Genomic DNA, 23,913 nt, shown 5'->3' on the forward strand with positions numbered 1-23,913 from the left:
GTACCAACAGTTAGAGGCCTAAGAAAAAACAAAAGTTGTTTTTTTGTGGCGAATAATAAGAATTTGCTGCATAAAATAGTACCATTAAAAAAATGAAAATAAAGTTGACCTTCGTTTGTCCCGAAAGGCACACTTGGAGAATATGACCATTTTACCGCTTTTTGATATTTTGATATATGCGTAGCCTTATGGGGATGTGGGCCGGCAATTTTATCGTTTTTATATAATTATATATTATATTATCAAAAACACTTATTTTATTTGGAATCTCGATGAGGACAGGTCGGCCTTGATTAATTATTATCTTGTACTATATTATTACTGATTCATCCATCAATAAAGTCTGATAAAATAATTTTGTACTAACGATTCCGTAAAGACGAAGCATATTTTATAAAAATAGTATCGATATAATCTTGACCATTTTCTCAATCCTCTTTCCGTTTTCATGGTTTTATTCTCTTTGTTTACAATACTAATTAATTTCCCTTCTCTAAGCAATTATTATAAAACCTTCCAGGAAAGTCCAAATTATGTATATCCAAATAATTCTCGATAACGAAATGTTTTGCGATGTAAATACCTACTATATTTAATTTAAAGGAGCAAAAAATGTTAATGGAGTAAGGTATATGTAAATTTCATGGAGTGAAGAACTGAAAATTATCCGAAAGTATAATAATATACGAATATTTTATAAACATAAACTTGGGATAGGTTGAGGAGCACAACAATCGGTATAATTTTAATATTCTTCTGCAATTAAGGATGTTCCAGCATGGTGTTTGCAGTTTCTATGTTAAAGCAATGGTACAATTTTTTTTTCGACAGAATTTAACAAAAAATTAAATTTAAGAATTTAATAATGCTTACTATTAATTCCCAAAGTTTCAGAAATTTTGACCGTTTAAAATGGGAAATAATTATGCCAACGTCCCAATTTCGATCAATTTACGTCAAAATTAATATCTCGAAAGTGAAAATTAATTTCTAAATTTTTTTTTTAGAATTGTATTGTATAAACATTTTTTTCTACTTTTTCTTCAATATATAATAATATCATAAAAAATAGTTGGAGAGACCGGACATTTTACATGCTTTAAATGGGACATGACCCTCAAAATCGCGAACTTTGTCTTTAAATATCTCGCGATCTAAACGGTCAAAAATTATGAAATTTTAGGAATTCATAAATAAAGCTATTATAAACCCGAGAAAAAAAATTTGGCCAAATCTGTCGAAAAGTGATTTCATGCTGGTACTACCTTAAGATTATAAAAAATTTATTTTGAAAGTATAATTATACAAACGAAATGATTTGTAAATAATTAGCAAAAAGGAAACACACAAAAATAAATATGTATAGTTCTTATCCAGTACAGTCTTTTTTGTGTAGAAAAAAACACATAGAGGAAATATTAAATGTTCATTTTAATATAAGGGCCTACTCTTAAATTAAACCCAACGTTATGGACTAATGTTTTTGACCGTACAACAAGAATATTATAATTCCAGTTACGGTCGTTTATTTCATTTTGAGTGTTATTAATAACATTGTCGAGTAATTGACATACAGAATGGTCCGTCGATAGCCAAATTTTCTCAAATACCTCGAAAGAATGGCTAGTCATTTACTTATGATGAACCTGATAAATGAATAAAATAAATAATTAAAAAATCCGACTGCGTTAAATAAAATCTGAAAAGAAGGAAACAAGTCGAGTAGTTTACACGACGACTTTAACAGTCGGGGCCTATTATTGGGAAGATTTGAGTAGGTCTAGATTTTAATGGACTCCTACTATTAAAGTTTCTATGTAAACTACTCGACTTGTTTCGTTCTTTTTCTTGTAAGACTTTATTTAATTTATTTAACGCAGTCAGGTTTTTTTAGTTTTTTAATTATTTATTTTATTTTAGGCTTTTTACTGTCCCAGCACTAAAAACCCTCTTTTTATACTAAATTAAAACTTTTAAACCAATTTATGATCATTTTGGTTTTTGAGACAAATATACTGATACCTTAAATGTTAAAATCCATTGAGCCGTTTGAAATATACGATGTAATAAAGATACATACAATACATACATACATATAAGATACGCGCTAAAATCATAACCACTCCTTGACAGTCAGATAAAAAACAGATAAAACTACGAAAGAAATCTATAAATTGTTCATTCACGCAGGAATTCTCTCTTTTTGCGCTGTCTTTCGTGCGACAAATGTGAACTATTGAGTGAACTAATACTACTTTCCCAAAGAAGTTTGAGTGTACAAATGGTTCGATCATTGCCAGGTACTCACGCGAACGATACTTCTTGATGTTATTCATTAGTTGCTTGAGGTTTTAAAAAAAAATTTTAATAGTCTTTTTTTTGCTTTTCGATCAAGATAATTTATATTTCATATTTTCTGTTATGTTTAACGAGTGTTTTAAAATTTCTTTTTTTTCCCGTTACCCCGGCGCCGTGTTTTTTGATTTCAAGTTATCGAGCTCACAATGACTAATACCGGCGTTCTTGATCCATCCTGCATTTATGTAAGTGACTATTGAAAATATTGGTACAAAAATCTTATGCACCAACCATGGAGTCAGCATCGTAATACATTCGTTTCTTTCCTGGTAAAACATTCTGTCCACATAGTTAGTGAATTAAAGTATATTAGTGTTAGATATAAAGAACCGTTATCTTTATGTTATCTATTAGAGTTGGTTTATTTTATGTTAGACCTTACAAACAAAGAGAATAAACAATAGAACATATGTATATTATATGTACTATTATTTACTCTCTTTGTTTGCAAGGTGGAACATAAAATCAACCAACTCTACCAGAATAATTTAGAATACAAATAAATATACTATGGTACATTTGTGTAGACACTTAGGGAAGGAGGTTCACTAAGTCGTACCACTCCTGAATTTTCATTTTCTAAAAATGGCTCAGAAAAAATTGCAGGGAAACTCACACCGCTAACTATAGAGAATGATAATTTTACAACTACCTAATAACAACGATAAAAATTTGGATAATAATTGTTCCGATTGCTATAATTGTTACTATGATTATGTCCCTACTTTTACTCGTGTATTGAAGTCAAAAATAAGTAATTTATTAAAAGCTTGCTAGTTTTTTAATCGGTGTTGCATTGAAATGCCTGTAGTATAATTTAAACAACTTGTTGACGAAATCGTATATTTTCGACATTGTTAATTAAATCCTGATTTCTCTGTGCGAGATAGGCGAGACCTAAACATTGAGAATCTCCACTCATTGCTCTAAGTCTCTTCTAGAACTCAATATTTGAGCCTTACTAAAAACCAATTATACGATATAATCAACGTCTTTTATACTCATATTTTATTTATGATATGATCAAATTTTTTAAATTATGTTTATTATTTTTTTAGTTATTTATCAATGACTTGAAATGAATCAATCATTTTTTTATCATTTTTTTGTAGATCCGTAAAGTGACATCTTGATTTCATAACGTATTAAATTATTATTCTTGTAATGTCAAATTAAGAATTTTATCAAATTTTAAAAAATAAGTCAGAATTATAGGTATCTAACATATGTAAGAAAATGAAAAATTCCATCTCTGAAAGATAGATACAAATGTCATAGTAACCCTATATAGTGATAATTTTTATTAAATTAAATTAAATTAAATTAAATTGTAGTATTTGTTAAGTACAAATGATTGTATATAAAAGAAATTGTGTATTATTGTCCGATGAAAAATTTTAGTATAAGAATAAAAATATTTTTGACTGATTACATTTCAAAAATATTATTTAATGTTGTTAACATCTGTGCAATATGTTTTCTTGTATTTCGGAACACTTTTTAATAAATTTTCTTTAACAATTCTTTGTTATTTGTTGATGTTCCAGTAAATATTATATTTAGTCAAGTACGAAAATGGTGATTCAACTAGAAATTCCATCCTCAGAAAATTTTTTTTACTGAGAACATGATTCAAAATATTAAATTATGAAATCACAAAAAGGATCCGAAATGTGAAAAAAATTTTATGATTCTTGTCACCAACTTATAATTAAATCAATAATCCTTCGAAAAGTGTTCATGGTGGCTATTTTTAATTTAGTTAATTTGAATCAATTTTTTCCATGAACGGTTTTTTGCAGGCAAGCTTATATCGTTCTTTTTGTAAATTATTGATCTTCCATTCAACTTCAAATGGCTAGCAGATCTTGTTTTTTTTTTTTTTTTTTTTTTTATCTTGTTTATTTAAAGTTTCTCTGGCATCGCAGGTCCTTGGTGACTGCACTTAAATACAACGTTTTGATGGACTTAGTAGGTCTGTTTCGGATTCGGATCCAGATAACAGTCCGGTTTTTTCAACGGGCGGAAGGTTGAAAACTCCTCAGGAATTCTATAACAGATCTTGTTTAATTTCCATTTTGTAAAATTGGCAAAAACTTTTTTTCTACTTTGTTTCTTAATTTTTAAATGTAATTTTTGATGGTTTTTTAATAATTCTTGTTGCATCAAAATCATTTAGCGAATATGGTGTTGAAAACTACAAAATTTGGTAATCTGGTGAATATAACAAAATTTTTTTTTTTTTTGAAATTTCGAAATTTGAAATTTTGGAATTTTTTGCGAGTGCACCTGACTGTTGCATTTTATCTGATTCGATGTGTACTATCACACGTATACCTTCTTAACTAATGGAACGTATAAAAAAACTTTTTATGATTGTTATTTTAACAAATAAAAATTTATTTTAATTTCCTTTTTACCTCATTATTAAAACTTTAATATATTTTTGTGAAAATAAAAAAAATAATAATTCAATTAAATATATTATTTTTTTTAATAATATATTATTTTGATACTTTAAAAACAGCTTTATTATTATAATAAAAACGTTAATTTAAAAAAAAAAAAAAAAAATATTTTTATTATTTCACATTAAATTCGAGAAGATAATGGTAAGAACTGATCTTAATGATTTATTATAAAAGTATTTGGTTTTTATGAACCTCATACTTCAACGTAAATTTGATCTGTGAAAGGGCTTTATAATTATTTATATAGTAAAATAAAAAATTCCATGATAGATAATTTTAAGAGATGAAAACGTTCCTTGTCTAACCCTTAGTCCGCTCAGAAAAAGACTTCGTTTGAAATCGTAAAATCTTCTATCTTACAACATTTCGTTGAATACGTTTTCCTATAGAACATATCTACATTTATAATACTGTACACGCTAAGAAATGTATGGCGGTTACTACAATGCTGGTATGGCAGGGAGGTAGGTACAATACTATCTATGTTAGCATAAGTAATATTACAGTATTGAGCAGGGCTATACACCAGAAGTATTGTGGGTATCGCCAAGCAGTAGGTATGGACCTGACGCCAATACTGCAATGACTAATCCCACATAACTATTCCCAGATCAATGGTCCAATCAGTATGGCGTTCACACCGATACTGACATAGTGATATCCACAAAAAAATTTCTTACCCTATATGGTTATTTACACTTGAAAGTAGAGGTCCCATAAAATTTCTCATATAAAAAAAATAATAACGCAAAGATTTCAGTGGGAAATTTGATTTTTAATTTAAAATTTTTCAAATATTCTAGTAAAGGTAAAGAAACAAATTAAAGTTTTACGAATATAGATTTGATACTTTTTGAAAAACACAATAAAGACGTTCAATTTTCAAATATCAATAGAATCTTTTTTGAATATTTACATCAATAACGGAAGCTTCCAAATGTCATGTCGTGCCTACATGGAATTTTTTCTTGTTAGGTAAAAATAATTTATCATGTAATAAAATGGAGTGTAGTTATAACACCCAGGTGGTCCATCCATTATCTAAGTATTTTATGAACTTTAAAAAGGTGATCAGACTTCTGGATATAATGTCGCTATAACTTCTAAAAGAGGTAGAAAGATAGTTTAAACTAGATATATTAAATTCACTGTATACGAAACATGTATTATATGTTTAAAAGTTTGTCAATATTAGGTGAACATATTTTACTTTATCCTGTACGTTCGATGTCGTCGATACTTATAAAATACACATAAAACTTTGTTTTGTTAAAAGGAAATGGAAAACAATATTTGAATGCTTATAACTTCTTTGTTTTTTAATAAATTTTTCTTCACTTTCAAATTTTGTCATCAAGTCTAGTTTCAGGTGTAATAAGGCAAATTTGACATCAAGCAACTGTCGTATTTTAAATCTCAGTCCAAGGCTGTCAAATTTCGCGAAAAATGACTTCATTCTTTAGATTAAATCTACAGCTGTACATCATTCTTTTTTTTTTGTTAGACTGCAGCTTTAAAAGGATTAAGAATAATTAGTTGTATTGTATGTGTACCCGGTTATATCAACTGCATACAGAAATCGTGCAAAAAAAAGTACTGAAATTACAATTGATTATCTTCTTGAAAGTAACGCGCAATTGTATTTCGAGCTTCTCAATGGGTTTTCATCAACATATAAATAAATAAGTATATAGCATAAGTAACATTTAGACAGAGATAAATACATTTTACTTGCGATTCGATAAAAGACTGACTGACTCTGGAAAATAAAATACTTATCCACTGATAGAATTTATAAAAAAAACACTGAATGAAATACTGTCAGTTTAACAAACTCTCTGTCGAACTCCTATTAGTTTGTGGTTATTCTTTTCCATTATTCATTTTCAGTAGTTTGTTTATAATAATGTTTATGTAAACAAGTTGTTTGAAAACTAAATATTTCAAAATGATGTTTAATAAATATCACTACAATTCTTAGCCCGGGAGATCCACGGGAAATATTTGAGATAACTGTAAGACAATTTCTATATCTTTCTTTGGATATATTTGAATATTCTAAGCATGCCGTTTAGCCTGTTCCGCCAATTAATGAGAGAGAATTATTCTGAATCAGCTTTTCTGACATATCACCCAACACTTTCCGTTAAATTTCGTTTAACCACCTTTATTCAGATGTAAGACGATTTCTATACCTTTCTTTGGATATATTTCGATATTCTAAACATGCCGTTTAGCCTGTTCCGCCAATTAATGAGAGAGAATTATTCTGAATCAGCTTTTCTGACATATCACCCAACACTTTCCATCAAATTTCGTTCAACCATCTTTATTCAGATGACAGGTTAATGTCCGATTTTTTTAAACTGAATTTTTTTCACATAATTTGGTTAAAAAGTGGCCGGGTAGTAAAGGTCCATAACTACCCATCTGTTCATGTTTCGCAAATTTCAATTGACTATTAACCCTGATTTAAGTTTATAGCTTTGATATCTCGGTGATTGGATTAAGTCTTAGTGCAAAACGCCAACACATTCATCTTGCAAGAATTTTTCGCGTACATCTCCAGGGCCTTCTGTTACATAAAGCAAAAGTATTTATTTAAGTCAGAATATTAATTAAAATCGTCAATATTAAATTTTATCTATCAGAGATCGAACTTTGTGATAACGTTCATACGATACCATGTTTGCCATCTTTCTTCCTAGTTTTTATTTAATTAAAATTTGAATATTTAATTATAGAACACGTTCTTTATCTATTATATCAATATAAGCATTAGAAAATAATCTCAAACATTTTAGAAAAAATACAACTGAAAAAATTATATATTTTGTTGATTTATTTTTATCTATTTATTTTGTATGTATTGTTTTCTTATAACTCATAAGCAATTAATGATTAAGAACATTGAACTATTCTCAAGGTTTGACAATTTCATATTAAGCAAATGCAAATTGAAAACTTTACTCCCAAAATCAATATAGTCACAGCAAAAGCATACACATTTCACATACATCATCATACATTACACTTTCAATTTTCGATTTTCCATTTTACTAATCTACACAACGCTCTGCTGTGCTATATGATTATATTTACAATGAATTTTTTGGCGTTACCCATGAATTCTATAGTGTGGTCCACAATTGTTCATTCAATATGTATTCCTCACTTGCTCATAGATTAAATCTTACAAGAGTTAACTGATACATTCGAATTAAACATTTTTCGCGTTATTTCATAAATGAGTTTTCATAAATCAATTGGTTCCTAAATTATGTATAGGTTAGCAGTAACCTTGAAATTTTAATTAAACAATCACTGTCATGAAATAATCTAATTAATTATATTGTTGTATTTATTTTTGTTTTTTTAGTATTTATGTTGGTTCTTTCTTGTTACAGTTGTGAATGTCAACGTATTTGCCATAAGTGGAACATCCGCTAAAATGGAATGTGATTTAAAAGCATCAATTGAAACAGATCAAATCGCTAGTGTTAGCTGGTCAAGATATAACAACAACACACCAATATACACGTACGTAGAATATATATTATATGTTGATCCTATATAAGCTAATTATTAATTAGTACTACGAAGTGGATATCAATAACAGACAGGGTGGATCTTTAAATGTTTTGGTTATATGTATATATATAAAACTGTGGGGTTTTAAATATGTACCTTTCATGCAGAAGTAGAATATATAGAGATTTTAACCTAAAATAATTTGGGACTTTTAGGGAATAATTAGGTTATATAAATGTTGAGAAAGGATATAAAATAACATTTCAACGTTGCTGTCACATTAAGGTTTTGAAAAATTGTGAAACACTTGATTTTTTGGATTTTTTTAAATGATGCTGTACTAAAACTAAATCAATTTTAAAAATTTTAGGGGGGTTGCCTGATTATTTAAAAAATGACTTTAAAAGTTGGCATATTTAACATCTTATGGGAAAACGGTTGATGGATGAACTGTTTTCATAGACTTCTCCAAAACTAGACGGTGGAAATTAAACAAAAAATATTTAAAACCGTAATAAATTATCGAAAACAGCAAAAACTCCTGTACCCAGCTAATTAAGGATGTATGAGGACGGTGGTGGGGACACTAATTAAAAATATTTTTTTTTTAAATTTTGATGGTGAATTATATTATAATTTGACAATATAAGATGAAGTAAGAATAAAATTTTTCGATATCTGGAGTAATTTTCAAAACATCGAAAATTGAAAATTTTGTTTCATTATTTAGCTTTCGATATTTTGAAAACCAAGGCAGATATCGAAAAATTTTGTTCCTATTTTTCGTCTACATTCGTGCAGTTTACCAATATTCCGAAACAAAGTTGAAAATAAGGTACAAATAATTTCAATCACAAGTCTAAACTTGCCATGGCGCTTGTACTACCTTAAAAACTATAATAAATAATTAATCATAATAATGTGATAAGTTAAGGATAAGTAAGATAGAAAAGTTTAATCAGAATAATATTATCAATTTGACTGAAAGGTCGGCCGCTTAAGGCTCATTGTATATATAGTCAGTTTAAATGGTCTTTTTCAAACTTTGTGGAAAGATAAAATTATGAGTTCTTTATGTTTTTTCTTTATGCTTTATAAGTTTTTTCCTAAATTCCTATAAGTCACAAAATTAAGTTGATTTTTTTAAGATTCCATACCGCAAAGCTACAGATCGTATTTAATATTAATCTCACAAGTTTATATTTGATGTGTTTCGTGCACTTCTCTTACTCTTAACATTTTATTCTTAAAAATTTCAATCAATAATCATGTAATCAAACTATTTTTGAATAGTGCATTAAAAAATAAATTTATATAAAGTTATGTAGAGGATTTGACTCATAAAGTAAAAAATTATTTAGCGCGCAAAATATTTGATGCATGTGCAGAATGTGTTAACAAGTCTCCTATCACACGACTAAAGATTACCTAACCATTGGCGTACTAGGTGAAAACTTAAAAACCTGTTTTATATCACCGCAATGTAAGCATTGTTTAACATCCTGTATGGTCATTTACATAAATACAGGTACTCCCTCAAACGTACATTTACACTAATTTCATGTTTACGTGCTGGATAAAATATTTAATTATGTATTATTTTAAATTCGATGTTTGTTGTTACTCTTTAATCAAAATGTGTGATGGTGCTGTATATTTTATATTCATATCATATTATCAGTGTCTGCAAGCGCATTCGATTATTTATACGAAATAAATGTGACTATCGAGTCCACTATTTAGGCATTAGTTTAATAGTATGGGATTAGACTATCAGCAAAGCATAGTTTATCCATTTCTCTGGATATCTCGATAACTGAATTTTTTAATATAATTCATAGCCTTGCTTAAGTTTATAATGAAACTAACTTTCTATATTCATTTTACTTACGATTTACAGGACTAATAAAAATACCTTGGTATCAAAAATCCTTCAAGAGATCTGAAAAGAATTGTAGATGAATTGCAGAGTTGAGATACTCGTTATATTGTTTTGGTAACCAGACTTCTTTTAAGTTTCCGATGGTAAATCCTCATATATTGAGCAATTGGATAATTTTTGTGTTTATAACTAGCTTTAATTTTTTCCAATTTTATGCGTTAATGTGCACGGGACAAGGAAATATCCAAACTTAGTTTTTGATGATAACAAGTATGTGATGTTAAGTATGTAATTTAGTACCAGATTACCAGTTAATCCAAATATGACATAATATTAACTATTCCGTTTGATAATTCAATTAAGATATCTTACATATAAAATGTCATCGTTTTGGTAAACACGTTAAGCGATTTAATATTATATCAGGACAAACAATGAGTTAAGAACTTTGAATACGTTTCGAATTAATAGTTTACAATTGTCATATGGTAAGCTTTCTTCTTGCTTAAAATTACAGTTTGATTGATAGAATTGATAATAAAGGTCTTTTTTCGAGTACTTTGATATAGAATACGTTAGAAGTTACAAACATACAGCACAATAAAATTTTCTATATATTTGGCTGTATTTGCTCATTATTTTGCTAGTATTTTCGCCATTCATGTTCTGATTAAGAAGGTAACGGCTATGCTTACGAGTACATATATAATGCGTTAATATAAAGAAAACAATCTCCATAATTTACCTCTGCAAATGAGAAAGTGATGAACAGATAAATAATATAAATTAAAACTTTTTAATGCTTCATCTATGATCATAATTTTGAACCAAAAATTACAGATTTCTGTAAAAATTAAAAATATTCATTGTCAAACAATTCATGGCCATCTTTTCTGATATACTCAGTGATTTATGACTATTTCACACTTAAAATAATTGAAAACTGCGCATATATTTTAGGTGTGTATAACAATCCCTTCGATTGTTATGGAAGATGGATAAGTAGGATCAAGGGAGGTGGGGGATATGAAGCGGTGGTTTTTGCTTAACCATAGTGAAGCAGGCGGGTATCTAGCTAGTTATCTATAGTCTTTCATCTTAGAAATTACCAAATTACCAAAGACCATATAAAAATTATTTTGTAGTAGTATCCGCTCGGAACATAAAAATCATGCTGTAAAATTGGTTAAATTTAATAATTCATGGTATTAAAGGTAATGAGATAATCCAATTGTCACTAAGATAATATTTTCTTGAAGGCGTATTAATTATTGTACGTGTCGGGCTCATTCACTTAAAGTGTGATTTCTAGCTTAACGTGATATTATGTTGCAATTTTAATGAGGCCCATTATTTGATAATAGCTAGTTGACAATTATCATTCGGTTGATAATGAATTCAATGCATTTGTATATTATGAATATATTTACTTATGTTTAAGCATGTAGATTTGATGCAAATATAATATCAGTACGGGAGAGTATCGTACCTTGAAATAAAATAGTAGAATAAAAATAGATATAAGATATATATATATATATATATATATATATATATATATATATATATATATATATATATATATATGTAATCTCTCCGTATAGCACCGTTATTCCGACACACCAAGTATTTGTTTGTGTGTGCTAGTTATTGATGAAAACTATATTTATTTGCCATGGATCATAACCTTATATACTTTGGATCACATCTCCCATTGTACCTGAAGCCACCCTACTCTCTACATCATGAAATATTACACTCGCAAACCTATAAAGAACAAAATAATTGTAAAATTTAATGTCTCATCATTTTTTTTTTAATGAAATCAACAGTATAGGCTATTAGCACTATTTACGTTTAAACTATTATATAATATATTATCACTGATCATTGAATCAGTTCGTTTTTTTGGATTCAGAGTGCATGTCAGAGTGGACTACTTCCTTAACGCTATGAAGTTCCTTACAACAAAAACCTTAAAATAATTTGCTTTTTGCTCAAAATAATTTCATTTTCATTATCCTTGAAAATTTCTGGTTTCTTATATACAGCAAAATCTCAGTGTATCCGGGGCACGTTATCCCCAAGGTACAAATATTATCCTGTTATATAGATAGATTCTAACTATTTTAGTGTACCAATAATTTGTGTAATACATTGTTTAGGGTAAATACATTTACCATATTAATGATCAGATTTATCTTAATTGAAATCAAATCAACCCCTTATGTGTTAGTTGAAGGGTACTTACTTATGCCTTATTGTATAACATAATAAAAAAAGCTCTTTCCTAGAGTATATTAAAGAAGAATATTATCGATATGGCTCAAAGTATATGGAAAGATTATTAACTATCTGGTTAAACGAGTTGTTGTGCATCTCGTATATATTTATTGAAATTTAATCTACCAAATTTAGGACACTTTGATGAACTCGTTTGTTCCAAAGGGTACCATTTTAATAAATAACAAGTGAAAACAAACAATTGACTGAGTAAATTGTTGAAATACCATGTATAGACAGTCTTGAATATACTGGCACATTACACATACATACACGTCACATATACATAAATGATATTCCCATAATTACATACTATACAATTTACGCCTAATTTGCGCCCTCACGGGTAAACAGTGATATTTACGAAATAATGTTTCAAACAAAAGTTGGTAATTTTTTTTAAAAATTACCAACTTTATAAGGAATGTTTTTTTTCATTTAAACTTTTGTTCTATCTCTAACGGTTTACAAGATGGATCCTACGTACCCAAGACCCAATGATATCCTTTTTCGTTTTTGAGTTATCGACTTGGCAGACAGGCGGACGGACGGACGGGCAACCGGAAATAGACTAAATAGGTGATTTTATGAACACTTATACCAAAATTTTGTGCGTAGCATCAATGTTGTTAAGCGTTACAAACTTGGGACTAAACTAAGTATTCCTTGCATATAACATATATGCATGGTATAAAAACAGATTTTTAAATCAAATACCATGTCAATTTTGTCATCAAAAAATGGTTCAGCCTTGAAGATTATCGACATAATTTACACAACAGCTAACCATATATAAGAAGATATAAAAAAATAAAAAAATGATAATGCGCCGTTCTAGACAGACAGTCTACCTTCACTACTACCTCTACGGTTTGAAAATTTTTTGTTAATAATTTGGAATACAATATATAACGTCCATTTTGTTAATATAGGGCATTCAGACATTCAAATTTCTTCCCGAAGCTTTACAGCTAAAAATGTTTCGATTTTTTCATGGATCTGTTTTAGCATAGAAAGAGCTGCGTTTGGTGTTTAAAAGACCATGATAAACCTCTCCACATGTATATGTCAAACCCTCAAGTTCTTGAATCACGCTAATTACCTAAAAAATTTTTCTTTGTGTTAGTGATATGAAGATGTTGGTATTGGATTGCATATTTGAAAATGAAAAAAGCTTTGTCAGATTAAATTTATTTTAAAGAAAATTTTGGTTTTAGTATTTATATCTTTTTAATTTATAGCTCATGTGTCATTATGATGTATGAGCTATATTGTTGTACAGTTTCCTTCGCTAGCTTTTAACAAACAAACAAACATCCTTACTTTCACATTTATAATATATAGGAATACATGTAGCAAATATATTTTATGGTAATTAATTAATGAATACAATAATTTTCTTCATGAGCAAATAATTGAGCTACTAATTGATCTGTATGTATCCTAAATGATCTGTTATATATCAACTTTGGATTTGTTTGTTTTATATTTTATTACTTAAGGATGTTCCAGCATGGTATTTGCAGTTTCTATGTTAAAGCAATGGTACAATTTTTTTTTCGACAGAATTTAACGAAAAATTAAATTTAAGAATTTAATAATGCTTACTATTAATTCCCAAAGTTTCAGAAATTTTGACCGTTTAAAATGGGAAATAATTATGCCAACGTCCCAATTTCGATCAATTTACGTCAAAATTAATATCTCGAAAGTGAAAATTAATTTCTAAATTTTTTTTTTAGAATTGTATTGTATAAACATTTTTTCTACTTTTTCTTCAATATATAATAATATCATAAAAAATAGTTGGAGAGACCGGACATTTTACATGCTTTAAATGGGACATGACCCTCAAAATCGCGAACTTTGTCTTTAAATATCTCGCGATCTAAACGGTCGAAAATTATGAAATTTTAGGAATTCATAAATAAAGCTATAGTAGTATAGTAGCTGGTACTACCTTAAATGAAATATTAAATTAAATTCTGTTATTAACACATTTGTTTACAAATAAATGGTGGAAACGCAGTTAAATTAAACAATGAAGTATGCTCACTATCTATTATGTAAATATTTACACGTCCACCATATTTATTAAATTTATTTGTTTGAGAAAAACAATTGGTAAAAGAGTTAACAAGACGACAGGCGGATGGACTTTGAATAACTTTTTTCTTATTGTAATTAATTGGGGATGAAGTATACCTGGAGGTCAAGAACAGTTTCATTTTCTGTGTTTTTAAGGCATATTTTCGAAAGAAAAAAAACTGAGAAAATAGCTTATTTTTAAATTGTTTAAAACAATTTATCGAACTTTTTAGCTAATTTTTTTACTAAAATCTGGAAATCGTACGTTTTACAATCTTATAAATTGATTTAAAATTGATAGCATTAGTCGATGAGCATTCTGTTAAGTTTACCAACACTCATTTTTTGATCCCCTTGCATCCTATACAATTCGTTTTCACTTTAATTTCCAAAACTAACATTTTTCGAAATTTAGGATTCTGAAATATGAAATACTTGAAACTTTCTAATATCTCATCGCTATAAAGCCATCTTAATAGTAGACGACAGTTTTGTAGTGAAATTCTAGTGAAGAGTTGGTTTAATGGGATACTATCATGGCTGAATCAGCCAACAGCTTCAATATTTTCAATTTCTCAGCAATTTCTCTCTGATATTTTTATATTTGTTTTTGTTACCAGCTGAATTTTATTACAAACTTTCAAATTTTTTCAAAAACGACTTATTAACGTTAAAATGCCTTAATTTGGTGATTGGTCGATATAGAACCTAAAAGAAACATCCCTTCAAAAAGAAGTGTCATTAATCCCCATATACATGTTGCAATACTAGTCCATAACACTTAATTTAGCAATCTATTATATTTTTTTGTTACATTATACACAGTTGTGTGTCGTACAGACCATATTTTTTCTTGAAATATAAATTTTATTTTTGACAGAAAATATTGTGAAATATATATATGACATTCAGATTTATGGATTAAAAATATGACAACATTTTTACTAAAATAAATCACTGAAATACGTTACATTAACGTTTAACTAATAAAGGTGTTGTGTTTTTATTTTTATACCAGTCTAGTAGAGAATACATAACAAGAAATAAGAAAACGACGTACAAAACAAACTAATTTGTAAGTAAAAAAATAAAAGAGGAGAAACTGTTGCAACAAAATACACTTAGAAAAAGAAAACATAAAGTTAATTAAATTCCTTGCAAAATACAGGAGTAAAATAAATAAAAATGTCCAATTCCACCAAAATATATCGTTGATTTTACAACTTCCCAATAGTTTATTATGTCATTAAAGTGTTATAAATGTTCGTAGAATATAACTTTTCAATATATACTACAATACTATTATATGTAAGCCTGACGCAAATAATTTTTTGTCAAATTCAATTTTTTTTTCTTCTAAATAACATTAAACATTTTAATTCAATCAACTATTAGCCAGAGAAAATAAATGATTTGCCACTTTAAGATAAAATTCCTTGATTTGATAGTATATTATTCAACGCTCTTTCATTTTACTCTCAAAATCTACCAGGATTAGGAAACTGAATCCCGGCAAAAAACAGAATCATTTAACAACGCCATTTAAATATAGTCCTATAGCCAACGTACGGAGGTAATAACTTTCAAAATTTGAAATTTTAACAAAATGGACTACGGACGCGCCACTTTATTGAGTGTCGGACCAAAGTTAACAATATAGATTAAATTGTGCAACTATCTGTTTTTGGACTACCAAATAAGTTCGCCAGAACAAACTTTAAGCCATAAAAAATTAGTAATACTTTTATAAAATATGATAAAATCTTCTGAGCTTTCAAAAACGCACTCTTTAAAAAGACAGTTTTTTTCTTCTAAAAGAACTATATTTATACAAACATGAGAACCAAATAGTTTTTTTCACTATTAATTATACTAAGCTGAATCAGTTTCTACTTTAATCAACTTTAACAGCATTATTCAAAATGTATTTTATAATTTTTATTTCAAGTTTTAGTTTATCAAGTAGTGAATAGTAAAAATCGGCAATAGAATTACGAGTAACGTAAGCTCAAAAACACGCCCTCTCGTGACATAGTTTCAACTCAAATGCATACTCTCTTTAAATTAAGAAATTCTTAGTAAGTATACATAAAAACAATCAAACAGGCATAAATAACTTATTTTATTTCACATAACAACAAAACCTCTTGAAATAAATTCAGTAATTACTTCTTCAAAGATCAATTAAGTATTTTCTAATCAATTAAGAATCGTATTTCGTGTTATTTACTTATAGCTTTCATATGTTATTTAGTAAATTTGATACGTTAGAATACTTCTTATTTACTTGTTGTGTCTATAAAATTGGTATTTTATTCATAGAACAAACAATAATTCTACACACAATAAAGTAATTGGTTTTTGCGTAAGATAATAATACGAAATCGATTAGAATTACCAAGAGAGTTATTACATACGAAAATAAATTTAAGTGTAGAATTACCAAGAGAGTTATTACATACGAAAATAAATTTAAATGACTTTATTTTTACTTGATTCAACAGGAAATCCAAGGCAAACTTTAATATCTTGAACGTTATCGACTTTTATGTGGGTTTTGATGCATTTTCAAATATCTTCATTATAACATAGTCTGAGGGCCTATAGATTCCTCAACAAATTTGGACATGGAAATTGTATTTTAATTTCATAAATTGGAAAATTAAAATTACTCAATGCATGTACCAACCTGGCACGAAAATTAAAATCTCCACTATTCTGGGTCAGCTAAATTTCGGTATCGAAATTTGTTCATAATTTTTGTTTGGAAATATAATTTTATATTTTGATGACTGTGATTTATTAAATAAATTACTTACATGTAATATTTTACCACGAGTTTTTGAACTTCAAAACACTTTTTTGTAATACAATATTATACCTCGCTTTCCTAAAATAAAAACTATAAAGTAAAATTTTTTTACTGGAATGCCAACGATTTTGAAAAGCTTTTCAATCTAGGGATGCATTACAAATATTTAAAGTATGTATTATATTACAGTTTTTGAAACACAATGAAAGAATGAAAATACAAAACAAAAAATATTTAATTCATGAAATATTCGCAACACAAATTATTAGACAAATTTTAAACGAAAATTTAATATCAAACTTATTAAAAGTAATAATAAGTATTGTAACATATTTTAAACAATTTACTGTTATAGTTTTTAATTATTTTAAGATATCAGAAACTATTATTTTTCAAAAAAAAACTTTTTATGTTTTACTTAACAATTGTGTAAAAGTTTCTATTGTTTCTCAATATTAAACTACAACTAATTATATTGGGAATTGTTACCGAATTCAAAGAATACAATTGATTGAATATATATAATAGTTCGAAACCAGTGGCGTATCAAAAACTGCATGCATATGTATCTCTACCAATCAATTTTATCTGCTAATGAGGTTTCGTGAGAAATTGATCTCGTCAAGAAATTTTAAGCATAGAAAGAAAAGCCTACAGTTGACGAAATTTGAAAATTCGTGTTATATTAGTTAATTGTAAGCCACAAGTTATGGTGTTATATTCTTTTTTATCCACCAATTCTTCTTTTCTAATATTTACCGGGATAGAAGTTTAAGCCCGCTTGTCTATTATTAAGGGTCAATATTTGTGCATGCAAAGTATGTCATAAATACTTGGTGTGACATAAAAAATAAATGTTTTCTGGTTTTTGTGGTAAAGTCATTGCTTCCTTTCAGTGTCAGTTTCATTTGGATTCCATATAAATCGAAATGACTAGGTTCCCTCTCGATGATGAAAACTGTTATTGGATTTATCATACTGATTACTATAATGAAAAACCCACCTTTGTAATTTATAGGTCCTTCTTTTCGGAAACTATTAACCCGATGTAAGACAATTTGTTTGAAGAGTAATTTCCATTGATGTTAAATCTTCGATGAAACTCATGCTGTACCAAAGTCATCTACGGTACTCCGAACCTAACAATAATATTCAGATAAAGAAAAACTTGATTCTTGTGCCCCACTCTGTATAACTAGGATATATTAAGTTTATATAAGCATTTGTTATTTTAAAGTTCTCAAACAACAATTAAAAGATATTTAGTCTTAAGACCCCAGGTAACAATTTTTTTCATTCAGTTGTCGAATATTATGACCCTTAGACCAATAAGAAACGTCACTGTTAGGAACAATATAGTTATATATTAAATTAAACTAATCAAAATATGTGAAATAATAGTTTAAGAAATAAATGTTCCATTGACTGAATTCATTATTCATTTAAATTTTATAACTTAAATAGGGAATACGAATGAATTGAAACTTTAATTTTAAAAACCACAGTATAATACTATTATTATTAATTATTAATTTAGCAAATTCGAGTATATTAAATAGATTCACATTGTAGGTACAAGTACAAATTCAATCTCATTTTAAAATAGTTTGATCACAATATCAGCTGTGAATGCTAATAAATAAAACGTTTTCTTGATTGTTCTAATTAAAAAATTTATAGAAACTAACAAACAAAGCTGCAGAAATGCGAAAACAGAAAAATTTTCAGCAAATAAACATTATCCAAAAGAATTTTTTCCATAAATTATTTCAAAATTATTTATTTATTTATTTAATTTTAGTAAATTCTTATTTGATGATTCAAGGATATACTAAATACCGTGAAGTATTCCATGAGTTTATTATGAACATATTTGTAATTTCTAAAAGTATTTCTATCTCCTCCAATAAGATTATTCGTCAGTGATGCACCCTAAGTAGTGTTATTATTATTGGTCTATGCCTCTGTAGTACCTACGTATATAGTCCGAGAGCTCACATATTATGTTGTAGATCAAAATCAAACTTTATCATATTTTTTCCATGCACCCTTGTGGTACTCGACGGGGTATGTCTAACCCTCTCGAAGTTATAGGAATTATTTTAAATTAACATTACCAAAACGAGCTACCAAAATACTTCACAGGGAATAGCCTTTTTCAGTATCACTCGAGGGATTGGAAATTATGTTAGAAAAGTGGTTTTGGGCTAATCTACAAAGTCACCCAGATATTCCCTATATCTTGGAGGATTGGAAATCATACGAAAAAGTTTGTTTCTGGTTTGACCTACAATTAATGTTAATGCCAAGCATTTGGCAACTAAGTTAGGTTATGTTGGAGTGGCTGTCCTGGAGTGGGACACACTTAGACCATAGGGTCCGTTGTAAAACCGAAAAAGGGTTGACCTATCTCCAGCCACTACTCCATGAACCATTTGAAGCTGTTTAAGAACAGCAGGAGTGCTTTGACATCGACAGACTTTAGGTTGGTGAGAGAATATAAATTTGTCAAACAACCTTAAAGAAAAATAATCAACTTTGGCGAGGGACAGCGACCACCGATATCAGTCTCTGGGGACAAAATATAGTGAGAAAGTGTGTTCTGGTCATATATACAACATATGTCAATGTTAGCTCATATGTTACTAGCTCATGGGTTAATATTTAGTGAGGTACAAAGTGGTAGTTGGTAACATCATAAATTATCATACACAAAATATTCAATGCATGTAAATTGTATCCATAACATTACATTGTTACTGTGTTAAAATTGTCGATTCATACCCTAATTGCTTTATCTATATCAAACTTCACTTTGATATTGTTTACTGTTGCCTATCTATCAATATTAAATTAATTAAGTAACGTAACCTATATTACACAGCAGCATTTGATACTGTTGTAGGTAATGCAGTCCACGTATTTATTAACATTAACATAATATTGAATGTTACACGTTTGTGACAAATACTGGATGCGAGTGAAATATTTAACTAAAATATGTAATATTTAAAATTATGTTGAATCGGGTAACTGTTGATATGTTTAGAAATCTGCTAAAATATTTAGTAGAGATTAACTCCTTCTAAGATACTCTTGCATAGACATAGCATGCATAGACAGTGATGATGACTCTATCAAATAACACATACATCATGTCACACATACATAACTTATATTCCCATAATTACATACTATACAATTTTCGCCTAATTTGCGCTCTTACGGGTAAACAGAGATATTTGCGAAACAATGTTTCAAGCAAAAGTTAGTTATTTTTATAAGAAATATTTTTTACATCTAAACTTTTGTTCTATGTCTAACGGTTTACAAGATGGGTCCTACGGACCCAAGACTCAATTGACCTATGTTGCCCATTTACGAACTTGACCTCACTTTTTACGTCCTCAGTACGCTTGTGATGACAGACAGTGTAATTGTGATGACAGACAGACGACAGACAACCGAAAATGAACTAATTAGATGATTTTATGAACACCTATACCAAAATTTTTTGCTTAGCATCAATATTTTTAAGCGTTCCAAACTTGGGACTAAACTTAATATATTACATATATGCATGGTATAAATACTGTTTTCTACAGATTTTGAGTTATCGAGGCCATTGTAAACTGGCTATGAAAAATAGCATAGCAAAATTTATTAAAATATCATGGTAATAAAGCAAAAATTCATGCATCTTTGTAATTTTCCATAGTATTAAAGTAAAAGTGAATTTTACGAAAGAATGATTCAAATAAAAGTAATCTTAACTAATTTTTTTACAAGTAACTTTTACATTACCCGAGTTTACAAGACGGATATTTGTTCATTTGATTGAAAGAACAAAAAAATTTCGTCTTAAAATTGGCATATCTCGGTCAAATTTGAAGCTCAAGAAAGTCGAAAAAAAATTTTTCGACTTTTTTTAATTTGATACACAGTTTTTTGCAATTTGTAAGCAACTGATTAAAACCCCCAACTACCCTCCAAAAAAGGGTAAAAATTATCATATTTTTATTTTTGTTTATCATTAACCTGCCACACTTTATATTATTGTAGGCATTTTTGAATGACTTAGTGAGTGATAGAATCAATTGTATAAACATTGTTTGTTAGATAATACAAACGACAAAATTAATTATGTAACAAATGTAATTTACGTATACAGCAAAAAAGAAATTATTTAAATAGATACGTTAGGGCCAATCAACAAAATTGTATCTGTTTGTTTAGTAAAACACATTGAATTGGGAGCATTTATGATTCAGTTTAGTGTTTCATATGATTGAATTAATTTTAATGATCTTAACACTATTTTGCCATACGCTTTGCTTAACTTGTTTTTTTTTTTTTTGTTTTGCAAACTTTACTTAATTGAAATAAAATTTTAAACTAAATCTACTTCAACTAAACTTGCTTTTCTCGTCGCTAATTTTCGAAAGTGTGGCCAACATACGATCTGTGATTGTGTAAGAAAAATATACGAAGAGGCAGATTTACCTAACTAATTATTATCGTGCGCTGTTCTTTATGAATAATTGGTAATGAACTTTTAATAGTTTACTATATCAGGCGAGACGGAAAATGTCAGTTGATTAACTACCATTATGCTTTTCATTGAAATAAAAGGTATATTAAAAAAATGCACACAGGAACTTTGGCTAAATAAACTTATGTTACAAGAATAACCAATTTTAATAATAAAGCAAAAATAACAAAACCTTCGAGTAAATCTCGAGTAAGAGAAATGTCCGAAGAAAAATTATCGTGAATCATCGCGTGAGGATAATATTTTTAAAACAAGTGAAACTTACAAAATTTAAAAAACCCAAACAAACTTTTTGGCTACGGAACCCTAAATTAGCAATTGAAAAATATCTAAGAACATTAAATTGCCTTTTTCCTTAAAGCCATTTCTAAACTGAGCCGATTTGAAATTTTTAGTTTTTTTGGGTACGGAATCCTAAATTCGCACTTTGCACACAAGTAAAATCACTCTCCATTCAATTACCTTTCGAACAAAACCAAAAAAATCAAAATCGGTTTATCCGTTTAGGCGCTGCGATGCAGATACACATACACACACACCTAGCGGTCAAACTTATAAGACCCCTTTTTTTAGTTCGGGGGCTAATAATTTAATGGATGTACAATGAACATCCGTTATGTCATGAACATGGTAAACTATACTTCGATACATTATTAATCTGTGTTTTTTTAATTTTATTCTTTTAAAAGGGACATGAGTGTGTAAAAAATTTCTTTTATGAAATTTAATTTAACTTTTGATAAAATTGAAATTATTATTGTCTTCAGGTGAAATTTCATGAGAAATGGGAGTAAAAAGGTAAATCGTGTTTAACTATTCCCATAGCAATTATTATATCTATTCACATAGAAGTCAAATAAAATTTTAAAACATATTTAAATAGTTGTACATATGACAGTCCCAATGACTATACTTGTTCTTGACATCAATTTATTTATTCTAAAACCCCGATATTTGAACTGAGAAGAGCGAGCATTGGGATTTGATAGTCATATGAACTCTTTTGTTTATTCGAAGAAAAACAGTTATGTATACAAGGTGTTCTATAATTGACTGTTGTAGGCCCCACCCAAAAATAAAAACGTAATAATACACACTGGTCACGGTATTTGGTTTAATAAAAATTTACAAAGTTGGGGTAAACTATTTGATAACTAAAATGATTTTGTTGTATTATTGAAAGCAAAAATTGCTTTTTTTTCGTTACATTTAATTAGCATATTATCTGTCTCACTTTTATTAATAGACCGGGATACCATGTTTTTCGTTAATAAAAATTTGAAAAATTAAGATAAATAATATGATAATTAAATGCATCGATAAAAAGGTCTTTCTATTAAGTGTTCTGTCATTGGGTAAATTTATTAATTGATTTGGTTAATTATCTCAGAAATTAGGTCTCAGATCAAAATTTGGTAAAGAGTTACTTCGTTCGTCTAAAAAAGCTTATTTAGGAAGTGGAGAGTTTTGCAGTCAATTATAGAACACCTTGTATATACATGTCCTTTTCAAGAATTTGATTATATAACACTATCTATGTATTTAATATATTGTGACCTAACAGATGGCGTTAGTAATATGAACCATTTTACTCGATTTCCTAAGGATAATTTGTATGTATTACTGCATGTTTAAAGAGGTCAATAATAATATGGTCAAATTGCATTTATATATTGTTGATTTTACATTTTCATATGTTTAATTAACTTTCCAGACTATTTTTAAATTTAGTCGACACGTCGTCATTTAGATTCTCACACGAAGAATTATAATTATTATTTATATTTAATGCTCATGGAATATATTATCTGTATTTATTGCTCATGGAATACAAATCATTATGAGTTAAAAGGTATGATTAGAAAAAAATATTTTAAAAAGTTGTTCAGTTTTTTATAAGAAATAACTTTTATACTTTAACGTTTCTCTAACGGTT

At 28.2% G+C, this 23,913-nt stretch overlaps 1 protein-coding gene across 1 annotated transcript in view; it reads left to right on the plus strand.

Moving 5' to 3' along the window:
* Positions 1 to 5,255: 5,255 nt before the first annotated feature.
* LOC123298740 (cell adhesion molecule 2-like) overlaps positions 5,256 to 23,913 on the plus strand; it is a 300,624-nt gene continuing 281,966 nt past the window's right edge. Inside the window, exons 1-3 of the mRNA XM_044880834.1 lie at positions 5,256 to 5,293; positions 5,633 to 5,637; positions 8,237 to 8,369. Coding sequence (XP_044736769.1) covers positions 5,256 to 5,293; positions 5,633 to 5,637; positions 8,237 to 8,369 — 176 coding nt within the window. The remainder of the gene's footprint in view (positions 5,294 to 5,632; positions 5,638 to 8,236; positions 8,370 to 23,913) is intronic.

This window comes from Chrysoperla carnea, chromosome 4 (assembly GCF_905475395.1).
Source record: "Chrysoperla carnea chromosome 4, inChrCarn1.1, whole genome shotgun sequence".
Classification (NCBI taxonomy): domain Eukaryota; kingdom Metazoa; phylum Arthropoda; class Insecta; order Neuroptera; family Chrysopidae; genus Chrysoperla; species Chrysoperla carnea.